The 14,890-nt window shown below is 33.2% G+C and overlaps 1 protein-coding gene across 4 annotated transcripts; it reads right to left on the reverse strand.

The window, feature by feature from the left end:
- Positions 1–509: 509 nt before the first annotated feature.
- LOC120085859 (E3 ubiquitin-protein ligase makorin) lies at positions 510–6,716 on the reverse strand. Of its 4 annotated transcripts, XM_039042088.1 has the most exons (8): positions 6,420–6,716; positions 6,001–6,088; positions 5,112–5,890; positions 4,735–4,804; positions 2,432–2,637; positions 1,534–1,622; positions 1,402–1,455; positions 510–955 (listed from the first exon to the last, which is right to left on the reverse strand). In XM_039042088.1, exons 1-6 carry the CDS (start codon positions 6,428–6,430, stop codon positions 1,589–1,591), a joined length of 1,188 nt encoding a protein of 395 aa, XP_038898016.1. In that variant the 5' UTR covers positions 6,431–6,716; the 3' UTR covers positions 510–955; positions 1,402–1,455; positions 1,534–1,588. The 4 variants fall into 4 exon arrangements, with proteins under 4 accessions (XP_038898016.1, XP_038898017.1, XP_038898015.1 ...); XM_039042089.1 differs by lacking the exon at positions 2,432–2,637 and having other exon boundaries at positions 6,420–6,712; XM_039042087.1 differs by lacking the exon at positions 510–955 and having other exon boundaries at positions 1,425–1,455; positions 2,366–2,637.
- Between the last annotated feature and the right edge of the window lie 8,174 nt (positions 6,717–14,890).

The raw sequence follows: 14,890 nt of genomic DNA on the forward strand, positions 1-14,890 counted from the left end.
AAGTTTAAAAATTAAATAGTTACAAAATTAAAAGTATAAAGAGAACATAGTTAATCTAGGATGTTTAGTGACCAAAAAATCTGTCATTTGAAATCCACTTACTTATATTGTACTAAAAAAACAATACGATAACTAAATTAATACTTATTAAAGCTTTTGAATTATTTAAAAATAAAGAACACGGGATATAATCAAATATAATTATATTACATCTAAAAAGAATGGTAAACTTTCAATCTTTCTTAAAAATTATATGTATACTGGTCAAGCAATTAAAAATTTCATCTGATTTTTTCCATTTTATGGAAAGATTTCTCAAAATTGATAAAACAGAGACAGCTACCACCGAACACATATTTCACTGAAAATGGGAAACAATTTCATCAAGATGCTATCAAACCATTAGAACAGTTTTTGCCTCTAATAATTACCCATATTACAAATTATCACTGACAAAAAGATAAAAGCATTATAATGACGACAACAGCAATAATAATAATAATAAAACAAAGAAAAAACAACTGTTTCTTTTATTGTAAAATTTGAGTACAATGTTTCATCCAAAGCCAAACCCTGATGTTACTTTTGTTTTTTTTTTTTTCTTTTTGGTTTTTGTTTCTGTATCAAACCAAACACGACATTGACAATCCCATTTATCTTCCTTTCAAAATACAAAACCAATACATTCCGTCATTTTCCAATTGTTTTAGAGTACAGCATGTAGAAGAACCAGTACATTATTTTATTCAGCTGTGATACATGTGAGATGTGAATGTGAGATAACCTTTATTTCACCATCATCCGAACAATAAGCTTGGATTTCCAACATTCATTTCTCACTATGACAATGCCTTTAGCTTTATTTGATTTGTATAAGATGAAGTTTGAAGCACCATGTCCGATACCCCACCCTTCCATTTCTCAATATCAGACTCCACACCAAGCAATTCGACATCTGAAACAGTTTTGTTTTCAAACTCTTTGATTACATTGCACGTGAGAATGAAGACTAATAATATAAAAATACACATTGATTTCGGTTTCAAACTATTAGATGACATTGCAAGAGTTACTAAAGACTGATACAACACACCAAGTTTGGGATATCATGGACTCTTTGAGCCAAGGTCCAAGTGTTGAAATATAGTGATAACAAGATTAATAGACTCTATTTCTAATAAATATGTTAGAATTCCAATTGATAAAGATACTGAATTTCGAAATCCCAAGACTTAATGAAAGCTGGAAATGACCAGCCTTATAAATTTTTAAGGTTGGTTGGAGTTCCCCCATCCAAAACGCCAAATGATTGTCATAATAAAATGTGAAATATCAAGTAGTAGACAGCAAAATAGCAAGAAGCTGAGCTTAAGGGTAAGGAGTGCTTAGTATGTTCCATACCTGAATGAATTGGTTCTTCACCTGATATGCAAGTCACTGAGAAAGTCCGACAACCTGAAAATAGCTTCAAATTTATTTGAAGGTAAAGATGCACAAGAAATTGACATTATTAAGAAATGCACAAAACAAAACCTAATATTTTTAGCTATAACAGTGAGGCCATCTTCATTCCCAATATGACGCAGAGCTATCTCTTCCAACCGACCATCCCGATGTGCATGCTGCAGTGAAAAAATCACATGAAAATTTGACTCTCATTTTGAAGTTAAAACAGCAGAGTACAGAGCAGATGCATATTAGGATGGAAGAAAGAAGCCAAATATTCGAAACAAAAAGAAAAAACAAAAATACACTTCCCAATTGCAAAAAGACAAGGCTTCAATCGAGAAACAAGCATCACCATGTGCAAAAAGTCCAGATATCGGAAAACTACTTCATGGATAATAGAACATATTAATCGAACATTCACTTCAAACTACAGGCATACTCAAATAATAAACAACCAAACTGGGAAGAATTCAGCCTGCACAGGACTTTGCAAAATGCACAAATCGAACATTAGGAGAGTGTACTTGGTTTAGTATGCAAAAGGGTGAAATGGAACTTTGAGTAAAATCTAGGAATGAAGAAGTTAGCCGGTAAAAAATATTCCTAATTCCCAGTAATAAAGTACAACACTTAAGAAGTCATAACATAATCTACACAAAGAAAGGTTCTTCCATAAATAGACGACCATCCTCATCTTTGTTAACTTGGTAACTAACTTGCCCCAGGGTGACTATTGCCTTCCGCAAAGTATTCTTCCCAAGTAACATGGCATTTATGACAATTAAAGAAGTCTACAAGCTTGTCTTACTGCACACAGGGCACTGCTAGGTCATCAAAAATGCTAGAGTAGCAAATATTCAAAGTTTTTGGGCAAAGGAACTCGCCAAACACCAAACATACACCAGGTTACGACTACCTAAGAAAAATGTAGCCCAAAAACTATGACTCTTCATCACTTGACGAATTAGCTTCACAACTCAACTGCATTAGTGCCATCTCCAAAAGTGTTAAATCTTCAAAATCTAAATCTTCACCACTAAAATCCAAATCCTCTAAGTCTTCGAACATATCAAAAAACGCATCCATATCGACAATATTAGATCTGCTTGGAGGAGTTCTCCATGAGTGTGGTCGGCGTGGAGGTGGCCTGTGATATTTCCATGTGTATGAACCAGGAATGACCAAATGCTGGAACACAACAAACATTGCATCAATCAAAAGATTGGAAAGCCAATCTGCTCTAATGAAATTAAATGACAAACAGCATAGATCTGAAGATAACATCCATTATGAATCACATCTTTCAATATCTAACACAAAAACTGATTGAAAATGTACAGCACTGCTTATGTGACACCTATGACATGTCACACGTCACCCAAAAATACAAGGATCGTCGAGTTTGCAACACTCATATTGGTATGGGACGAAGAAGAATGAGACATAGCAGTTGCATATGTATTTTCTAAAATAGACGAGTGCAGATGATTGGCAAATGGCAAGCATATATAGATTAACAGAATGCAGTTTAGAAGAGGTCCCGCCAGTCTTGCTACAGTGCTAACCTACAATTATCTTCCCAGGATAACACCTTCAAATCAAACATCTGTAAGGCCGGAAGTATATTACGTTTTATTAATTTGAATCAGAGAGATCCTATCAATCAATTGTAGCAGGTCCAGCAATACAATCTCGGTGTCCAAAATATATTATATAATTTCATTGTACTAAGAAATTAACTAAGACCGATTAGGCACATTACTATACAGAGGCGGCAGAGCCAACCAGCCCAAGTAGTCAGCACATCACTTTCAATCCGAACGGAGCCATAGAAATTTTCTTAGAGGGACAACAACAGTAATTGCAAAGATTAAGCTAGATTACTGACCATTTCCTAGTATGGTTTTTTAGATTTTTAGGCCCTATTTGATAACCATTTGGTTTCTTAATTTTGGAAATTGTGTTTGTTTTCACACAATTTCTCCATAATGGTTTCCATATTGCCTAGAGACGTGACTTCAAATCAAATTCCATAACAACCAAGTTTTTTTTGTAAAGAGTACTATTTTTAGTTATCAAAACTTACTTGGTTTTTAAAATACTCATAAAATCACATCATATAACAAAGAAACTCATAGATAGAAGCAATGTCTATAAGCTTAATTTTTTTAAAAAAAAAACAAAACAAAACAAAAAATGAAATGGTTATTAAAAAAAAATAAAAAATAAACCCTTTTGTTTTTTGGGGAAATAACACTTGAAGATGCTAACCCAAAATTTAATAATAAAAATGACAATTATTTGGAATCTTTTAACATTTTGGTTTAGATTTTTAAAACATTCTTAAAACTTAAATAGAAAATTGAAGAAATGGTTACTCAAAGGTTCGAGCAAATTAAATATATATATTTTTTAAAACTATTTTTTATTTAGCCTTCACATTTTAAAATCACTTTTTTAGCCACTCCTCAAACATAAAATTATCATGTTTTTTAAATCTACTTTCTTTTTAAATATAATTTGTTTACATTTTAAAAAATAGATCAAAGAACAAAGAAAATTGTTAATGAACAAACATAAATTTAAAAAAATCGAAAACTAAAAGTTCATGGATATAGATTATCTATGGTATACACCAAAAAGAATTATTGTTTATAAAACTTGGTCATAGTAGGCAAACAGGTGGGAGCAAATAAAGGAAATTCATCCCCCCTTCCTCGTCCTCAAACTACTCTAATTGAAACGGGGATTTCAAATAGAAGATCACTATGAGAATTGGAAGTTCTCAATGAAAGCAGTTGTTTCTACCAATAAAAAAAAATTGACATGAGTACTATTCATCATTATACAACCAGCCATGATTGGATAGCCATCGCAGATGGGGTACCTTTATGAAACCAACAGAGGATAACAAGGATAAAAGTATCTTCCGTCGTACTAGATATCCAAATCTCTCAACAAGATTTCATTCCATAAACTCATGTCCATGAAGCCAAACATGTAATGATGTAACTATTCAACACATTTCCTAGGGCGTTCACGAATTAGCAAAACCAAAACAGGTTGGATTTCCATTCAGCAGGCTGCATATCAATGGTCAATAAAAGGAGGAAGAAAAAACAATTTGGACAGAGGCATAAGTAAAACAAAAAGGAAGAAGAATAAAATTCAGGAAAATTGCAAGTTCCTCACAACAAAAGGCCATCTATAACAGCATCCAGCATGCTTGGAAGAGCACAATTAAGATAAGGAAACTGAAGTAAATGCTTTCATAGGTAAACTTACCTTGTAAAAACAACTTGATCCAAAAGGGCAGTTCCCATTTCCAAAGTTGAAGTGCTTGCAATCTATTGATCTGTGCATGAAAATAATATAAACTCAGAGATCAGAGTAACAAAATTATCTCATATAATAGCTCATACAATTACTTTAGCAGTTACGCAATCTCAATTCTCTAAATAACTTTTATTGATCATTCCTGTGGGCTATGGAGCTTTTCAGATTACATTTGATATGCAATTATTTCTACTGACAAATTGAGTTTGACAGAAAACAAATAAAAAACAAAACAAATGGGAAGCAAAAAACATGAACAGGATGGAAAACAATTGAACAGTTTCCAGATTGCAATCACATATTAGGAGTTATGTAAATAGATTTACCGCAGCCTTGACTTGTAGCTATCAACAATCTCCTGCTTTTCTTCCTTCGAAGAATACCAAATGACACTTGGAATAACAAAGTATGACAACTTCCTACAAATTGGGCAGGCTCTTAAAGCACTATTAACATCCATTCCAGAGGTAGATGAACTATTGCGCCAGTTTCTAATACAAGATATGCAAAATGGATGATCACATTCTGATAGAAGTCCAAATTTCCTCTCAGCTATTTCGGTTTTAGAAAGAACACGCTCCAGGCAGACACTACACTCTATGTCTTGGCTATGTTTCAAAGACTCGAGATGTTTTTGCTTTTTCTCACATGCCTTCATGTGCTCCTCCCTTTCGTCAGTCCTATAAGGATGTAAACATTGTTTTCCACATGTGGGGCATAAGTCCCCATGAATATGAGGACAATTTTCACCACGCGGACATTCACTACCAGCCGCAGCAAAAGAACAAATAGGTATATCAGCTGGATGAATAATCCTTGCCTCGCCATTCCCCCAATCATCAAGACCATCTGGACGCTCAGACTCTCCACTCCAAGCATTTTCAACCCGCAAGGGAAGACTGGGTATCTCTGAACCAGCAAGCTCGCTTGTAGATCCAGGAAAAGGAGAAAGTGGGCTTGATAAATGAGGATGCGCAATAGAAACAGATTCAGACACATGAGATTGCTGAGAATTCGAAGATGATTCTGCGTGAGAAACTTTAACATGGTCATATCTGCATCGACTGCCAAAAGCACACCTTCCCTTTTGATAGTAAGTACAAACCTATTATGGACGATAGATACATCAGAAAGAAACAATAGTCGGAACACCAAACTGACTGTTGGTTTCTATAATACATGGCAACGCAGAGGAGTGGAAGTAAAAATATTTACATTGCTTGGTGGAGCCGTCCAGTCATGAGAAAACTCACAATATTCCCCTTTTAAACATGCTCCATGCGCAAAATACTTGCATAGGACCCTAAACAAACCACAAAAGTAAATGAACAACAACCCAAACTTCATAATAAACATAAAAATACAGCATCAATAACACCAACCCAACAAAACACCTTTCAAGAAACTTAATTCCAAATATCGAATAACCCAGCCCCTCTACATAGCCTAATAAATTAAACCAGATACCAAAGAACCGTGATGAAGATAACTCGACTATGCAAGAATATCAATATCAAGAAGCGATGATCGGAGCGCATAATCCTAATCCGCCATCCAATCATCAATACTTATAAAAACAAGTGCCAATATCAACAAGAACATATAAAGAAGCGTAATCAAAACGAGAAACTAACCTTTTAGACATGGCGATCAGAAGGTAAAAGCGATAAAAGGAGAGAAACGGATTCAAATCAAAAGAGAATAAGAAAAGAAAAAGAAATGGAATTGTTGATTGATTGAAGAAGTAAGAGATGATTTGAATTAAGATATAAGTAATGGAGGGAAATGAAAAGAGGAAAAAAGAACGAAATAAACGCAGTTCATAATTCAATCGGAGAAGGAAAAGAAGCTATGGCTGGCGCCTGAACGGCTGTAACTAGGGCTTTTTTGGCGGTCAGTATCCATTATAAGCATTGGCCATTCATTTTAGGGATAACTCCGGAATTGCCCCTGCGGGGAAATGGGTCTGTGTTTCATAAATTCGAGGGCATTGTTGTAATAAATCTCAAGTTTCGGATCAATGTATTAAATTTAAATTTTTTTTTTTTTATGGCTTTAAAATATCTCATTGGTTGCCTCTCTTTGTTAGGTAAGAATAGTGACCGTTACACATTTGTTAGATTAACATGGGATAATTAATATATCTATATGGCGGACATTTCAACCTTCACTTATCTACCCTACTTTTCTTTTTCCTTTTTTTGAAACGATTATATACTTTCCTCTTAATTTAATTTCAATCTATAACTAGCATGGATTATGATTAATAGGTTCAAATCTCCTATATGCTATCCCCATATATTGTCGCAAAAGGAAAAATAAAATTATACTTGATACGGGATTCAAACATTTTATATGTTGTTATTTATTTTTTAGTACAACAATTGTTGGATGGGAATTTAAACTCTAACTTCTAGAGATGAGCGTATGTTAATACTATTAAGCTAATTTTACTTTGACAATATAGCATGTAGTTAAACTTAATAATCAACAATTTGACAATAACCTAACTCGTGACATATATCATCAATCAAACGGTTAGAAAGTTCACTTCTCTATTCAAAGTGTTTGTTGGGTTCAATAGAAAGGAAAAAAAAAAAGATGGATAAATATGTCTGGCTTGTGACGATATTAAATGTCCTACTTTGTCATTTATATGTTTAAAATTTCTCCATTGTGTGTTATATATTTTGTTAGAAAAAACCATTGGCACTTTCTGTATAGTTTCTAAATTGAAATAATACATTATTTCAAGTTTTTGAACCAATTTTGTTCAGACATTTTGTTAAGGTAAATGGTAATTATGGATATGAAGCAATTGAGAAAAACGCCTATTTACATACACACATGAGCGTTGTCTTGAAAACTTTAACTTTCCCTTTTCTTTAATTTCAAAAGTTTTAAAATTGTCTCAATAAGATTTTTGTAATTAAAATGGTGCGTGGGTTTAAAGTTTTTAATGACCCCCTAATTTTATATTTAATAAGTATTTATCACGAATATAACTAAACGTCAATCGACAAATACCTATTCTTTTAAGTATGAAGTTCAAATTTTCATAAGACATTAGTATAATTGATGTGTCAAATATCAAAAGTAAACATGGTTCAATTGGCATAAAATATGTGTCGCTGACCAAAAGATTAGATGTTTGAATTATTCTATTAGTGTTGAAATAACAAAGACCTTCCGACTTCATATTTATTAAAAAAAATATATAGGAGAGAAATAGGAATTTCAGAAACGATATTTGGCACATTTCATCCCGATGCATCTAGCAAAACCACACCAAAACCGGTAACATCCTTCCCAATCTGGCAGGCCGCATCGACATACATAGAAGTTCGAATGAGCAAAGGAACTAAGAAGCTCCTCTCTCCGATTCAGATCGTAGCTTCAAACAGTGAGACTAGTGATGGATGGATGGTTCACCAAGGGAAAAATCTTCCCCAAATTCAAGGTGTCTTGCAACAGCCGGTAACCCAGTAATGATTTACGGCCCACCAACAGCTGACCCACCTTCTCTCGGGACGGATGACTTGACTGCCCGTTACCAAAGGACCTCGACCAACCCGAGCCTCCTAAATTTGAAGCGGATCAGATGGTCCCAAAGTCGCCCTATGAGGAATCAATTTAGAGTTTGTTGTGAATTTGAGACGAAATATATAAAATAAAATATAATATTAAAATAAATAGATATAATATAAATATATGAAATAAATAAATATTAAAAAAAATTTAAACATGATATATATAAATATATAAAATAAATAACAAAAGTAAATAAAATAACAAATTAGAGATTTCTCCACTTTCTCCAAACTTTTTGGAATTTTTCCAATGTGGGTGTGTTTTTCAAAACTCACCAAATAACACCATTTACAGGAAATTTGACAAGTACAAGGTGGATTACATGGACACTAAGAATGAGTATTTACAAGACACGTGGACAACACTTTAAAAAAATGGGGGCATGACACATGGTCAATAGACACTAAGCACGAGCATTTAATGGACATTTATACTCTATAATATTTATAATACTCCCCTTTAGAAGCTCATTATATATATATAATATATCGTTAAAACCTTACTAGGAAAAAACCCATTGGGAAAAAAATCCTAGTGAAGGAAAAAAAATACATATTTCATATAATCTAATATTCTTAAAAAGAATACAGTATATTTACTCCCCTCATGGAAACATCACTTTAGATCTCTGAGTCGCCGCATTTCAATGTTGTGCACCAATTTTTCAAAAGTTGTTATATGTAATAACTTCGTAAATAAGTCCGTCAGGTTATCATTTGAACAAATTTGTTGTATAATAATGCCACCATTTTCTTCAAGATCATGAGTGTAGAAAAGTTTTGGTAAAATATGTTTTGTTCAATCTCCTTTACTATATCCTCCTTTGATTTAAGATATGCATGCTATGTTGTCTTTGTATAATATTATTGGAAGATTTTTACTAAAAGACAAACCACATGTTCAACGAATGTGTTGAGTCGTCGATCTTAGCCATACACATTCTCGACTAACCTCGTGCATTGCAAGAATTGCAACATGATTTGAGGAAGTGACTATTATGGTTTATTTCACTGATCGTCATGATATAGCAGTTCCTCCACATGTGAATAGATAACCTGTTTGAGATCTAGTTTTGTGTAGATCAGATAAATATCTAAAATCTGCATAACCAACCAGATCAAAATTCGATTTATTTGAATAAAACAAACTCATATCAATCATTCTCCGAAGATAACAGAGTATATTTTTAATTTCGTTCCAATGTCTCTTAGTTGGAGAAAAATTATATCTTGCTAATAAATTTATTGAAAATGCAATACCTTGTCTTGTATTATTAGTAAGATAAATAAATGCACCAATTACACTAAAATATGGTACTTCAGGACCAAGAAGTTCTTCATTATCATCTTAAGGTTGAAATATATCTTTCATCACATCTAATGAACGAACTTCCATTGGAATGTTCAATGGATGTGTTTTGTCCATATAAAATCTTTTCAAAACTTTTCATGTATAAGTTGACTAATGGACAAATATCTCATATGTTATATATTCAATTTGCAAGCCAAGGAAAACTTTTGTTTTTTTTGAGATCTTTCATCTCAAATTTTTTTCTTAAGATATTATATTACCTTTGAAAGCTATTCAGGAATTCCAATTATATTTAAGTCATCAACATATACAATTATAGTAACAAATAATAACTATGATTTCTTTATAAAAACACATGGACATGTTGAATTATTTTGATATCATTCTTTCAACAAATATCCACTTAGATGATTGTACCATATTCGTCCTAATTGTTTCAATCCATATAGTGATATCTGTAACTTTATTGAATACAATTCCTGTGAATTTAATTTATATGTTTCAAGTATCTTAGATCCTTATAGGATTCTTATCGTTATCCAGAGATCCATATAAATATGTTGCGACTACATCCATGAGATACATGTCTAGATTTTCATCTACAATCAGATCAATTAAATATCTTAATGTAATTGCATCCACCACCAGAGAATACTTCTCCTCATAATCAATACCAGGTCTTTGTGAAAAAATACTGTGCAACTAGTCTTGCTTTATATTCTGTGACCACATTATTTTCATATTTTTTTTCTCATAAATACCCTTTTTGTATCTCACATGTTTGACACCTCCTGGTGTTCAAACTATTGGTCAAAAAACCTGAAGTTTTGAAAGTGCGTTTAATTTTGCCTCGATTGTTTCTTTCCACCGAAGCCAACCATTTCTATGTTGACATTCTTCAACAGATTTTGGTTTAGAATCCTCATTTTCTGATATAATATCAAGAGCAACATTATACAAAAAAATGTTGCCAATATCTACATGAGTTCGGTTCCCTATTTTTCTTGTCATGACATAGTTTATTGAAATCTCATTATTATCTCTAGATATTTCACCTTATTCACTAGTCATATCAATGATTTCTTTATGGGTATTTACATCCTCAACCAAATCTTCTTAACTATTAATTTTTTTTGTTCGAGGATTTTTATCTTTAGAACCCACTAGTCTACCACGCTTTGGCATGTTCCAGACCATTAATGACAACTTGTTTGTTGGGATATCATTTTTTATGGAACATTTGCAGTTGGTATATGTGATTTAGTTACTTTATTTGCATTTACAAATGCATATGGTAATTGATTTGCTATATTTTGCAAATGAATTATCTTCAGAACTTCAAGTTCACATTGATATGTTCGGGGATCTAAATGAGATAATAACGACGAATTCCATGTAATTTATTTTTCCAACTTCTTAATTCCTCCCCCTAATGTTGGAAAATTTGTCTCAATAAAATGACAATCAGCAAATCGTGCAGTAAATACATCACCCTTCAGAGGTTCAAGATATTTGATAATTAATGGGGAAGCATATCCAACATATATTCTTAACCTTCTTAGAGGACCAATCTTAGTACGTTATGGTGAAGCAATTGGAACATATACATCACATCCAAAAATTCTCAGATGAGAAATATTTGGCTTATGGCCATAAGGGATGAAAATCGAACTTGAGATTTTCATAAGCGGTGGAAAATAGATCATTCCAAATTACAATCATGAATGAAATTTACAAATTACGGTTGTAAACAAAACAAACAGCTATGCAATTGTTACAAAAATCACAGCACGATAACTACAAATGAACAAGGTGAAAGCTACAAACATTTGTAGACTTGTCTCCATGCTCCTTCTCATGAACGCTCGAACACAGCAACCTCGAACGCTTGAACAACACGACCGCAACACTGCACGAACACTTCACGCTTGTCCTCAACGATCGCCTCGATCACGAACACTCCAACAAGAACACAAACGACCTCCACAGAACCTCGATGGTGTCGAGTTGAGTATGACACCACCAAGAAGGTTACCTTGGTATTCTCGGTGTGAGAATCCAGAAGGTGGACTTTGTTCGAACTTGGAATGAGGCAGACGAAGGAGAAATGAACAATCGTATACACGATTGGGCAAGTAGGAGAAGACAGAAACCTATCGCATAGATCGATGCCCAATCATTTAACTAAAGCTAAGCGATCGTCTAGCAAAAGCTAAGCGATCGTTTAGCTCAGTGTCTGTCGCCTACAAAACACTACACGGTCGTTTATTAAAACATGTTGTCGCTTAGTAAATCGATATTTACTTGACAAGCGTCCATGAGTTTCTTTTTGTGAGAGAGAAAACTCAAAAACAATTTTCAACGTTTTATAAAACTTTCTAAAATTAGGAAAACAATTTTCCTTTTATCTCACAGTTACCATGAACTACCAATAACCTCCCACTCAATTGGTTATTAGAGAAAAATATTTAATTATCCAATAATTAATATTATTATAAATATAAATGATAACCAACTTATCATATTATATTTATAACTTATAGTTTTAATATTTCATCTCATGAAACATATAAACCATAGTTCTTTTTCTGTTCCATGGTACTTAATGTAAATCTCATTTACATCAATCCTCCTTTAGATGTATCTCATACATCATACCGATTATATCATATATAATCAAAATACCTCTTGTCAATTTGAATATTTCAAATCAACACCAAGAACTAATCCTCAACTGAATCCATTAAACTACCAAGGGGACTTTATGAACCTGTAGCTCGAAGTTCTAACGGTACATGAATAACTAACTAAACTCTTTAGTCACGGGATCCACCATTTGTTAACTGCCAGGCACTTCATTAAAGACCGACAGCTGAACTCTCCTTACCACAGATATATTATGTGTCCATCTTAATCAATCAGAAGTGCAACAACCCTTCACAAATCACTCGTAAGTACATCTAACTCCTTAAGTACCATTGATCTCTCTAATGAACATAAGTCATAGTCCTACTATGGCTGAGTCCTCTCTTCCAAAGAGAAGTTGTGGCCATTACGTTTAAGCCCCGGAATCAGCCCTTAAGGGAGCAATCTCTCTACTTATCCCTGCTTCGAGAAAGGAGTGAATTCCATCTTGTGGATTAAGTTCCTAGCTCCCAGATCAGACAAGTCTCCAAAAAGATAGGCATGTTGAGTTGACAATCTGGCCACTCTCACCCATACTAATCAAAGATCTGTCCTTAAAGACAGGAGTTTCCAAAACACTCAGGATTGAGGTCGTGTCACCCATGGTCGTTTAGGTGAGATACAAGTCTCTAGTATCAACGACGTTATATACAGAGTCTAGTCATCTCGTGGTCCAGGTCTTATACAAACTCTTTGTATAGGACACCCCCGCTCGCACGTCTCCACATGAATAGTCAGGATCTACCACTTGTAGTAGTTTACAATACTTGCAAACCTCTATAGAGTGAGCCGTATCCGTAGTGTCACCAGGATCAGGTATCCCACCTTAATCCTTATACTACAGACCTATTTAGGTTATCACTTAAAGCATGATCCACTTGTATATCACATATACATGCTTAAGTTCACATAAGATAACCAAAGAGCTTTGTTGATTGGATATAAGTAAATGCCATAATTAAATCACACTTATTTTATTCATTAAACAATGTGTATCTTTACAAAACAACGAGACTCCGGGAGAATTAGGACACCAATCTCAACAACAAGCTGATTATAATGATGGGTACTTGTGATAAGCTACTGGCCTAATGCGTACAAGTGATGTTGCATGCAAAATAACATTTCCCCATACAGATGTAGAAAGCTTAGCTCTCATAAGTAATGATCTTACAATTAATTGCAAACGTTTTATAAATTATTCCGCTAAACCATTTTGTGTATGAACATGCATGATGTTCGACACTTCTCCAAATTGACATACAATAATATAAGTAATGATCTTACAATTAATGGTCTTAATTATATAATCAAGAAATTTGGCTCTTAACTTAATTATTTGAGTTGCAAATGCAAGATTTCAATTTGATGATAAGCACATGTTGGCCATCTGCTGGATGTGTCTATTAATACCTTAAAATATCTAAATGTTCAACTTGGTGGGTTAATAGGTCCACATATATCACCATAAATTCGTTCTAAAAGTGCATGTGGTCCAATTGATGGTCAAATTATTAATTTTCCTTGAGAGCAAGCATCACATGATAATTCATTAGATTGAAGAAACTTCTGGCTCTTCAGTGGATGCCTATTTGAATTCCCAATAATCCTCTCCATCATTATATACCCTGAATGACCTAATCTATCATGTCAAATTGTAAATATGTTTGGATTCATGAACTTCAGGTTCATTGTTGCATATGTTTCAATTACTCATATATGAGTATAATATAATCCATAAGATAAAACAGGCAACTCTTTCAGCATACGTTTTTCATTTGAGACAGTAGATATGATAAATAGATATTCCACATTTTTATTATTAGTCTTAATATGATAATCATTGTAACATATATCTTTAAAACTAAGTAGATTTCTCTTTGATTGACTATAGAACAATGCATTGTCAATTATAAATTTTGTTCCTCTAGGCAAAATAATATTTGCTTTTCCAAATCCTTCAATCAGGTTTGTAGAACCTGCTATCGTATTGACTTTTGCTTTCAGCATGTTAGTTTGGAAAAAACATTTTTTACTTGTAAGTATTGTATGTGTAGTTGTACTGTTTACCTGACATAAATCTTTTTTACTTCTTTTTTAGTCACCCGACATATGAAAATGATTCAGGTTTCTTCATTAAAAGAAAATATTTGCAATAAGAAAAACAATATTTGTAATATACAAAGATTAACATCTACTAAGAGAAGAGAATGAAAAAAAAAACATAAAGATGAAAAAGAAAAAAAAACATTAAATCTGGATATTTTTAAAGTCAAATGAAACATTATTCCATCAATTATTCCGATTTTCTCTTCAGGAGATTCAAAGAAGTGCGGCACGTCCAAATTTGTCATATGAGATTGGTTAAATATGACACTATTCTAGTATGCAAAATTTGCTTCCACATTTTTCTCTTTTTCCTTCATGAAGACTTGATAGAGATCAACTACGTATTTTGACGTATGACAGGTATGTGACCAATGCGAGCAACTCTAATGCGACCAACTCCGATGAGCAA

The sequence above is a fragment of the Benincasa hispida genome, chromosome 9, assembly GCF_009727055.1.
Source record: "Benincasa hispida cultivar B227 chromosome 9, ASM972705v1, whole genome shotgun sequence".
In the NCBI taxonomy this organism is placed as follows: domain Eukaryota; kingdom Viridiplantae; phylum Streptophyta; class Magnoliopsida; order Cucurbitales; family Cucurbitaceae; genus Benincasa; species Benincasa hispida.

Bases quoted from the DNA above. Each gene is read 5' to 3' on its own strand.
- LOC120085859 (XM_039042087.1), bottom strand. The intron at 5,891-6,000 runs GTAAATATTTTT...CGTCCATAATAG, and splicing joins GGACGGCTCCACCAAGCAAT to GTTTGTACTTACTATCAAAA. The intron at 4,805-5,111 runs GTAAATCTATTT...TTTCATGCACAG, and splicing joins AGCTACAAGTCAAGGCTGCG to ATCAATAGATTGCAAGCACT.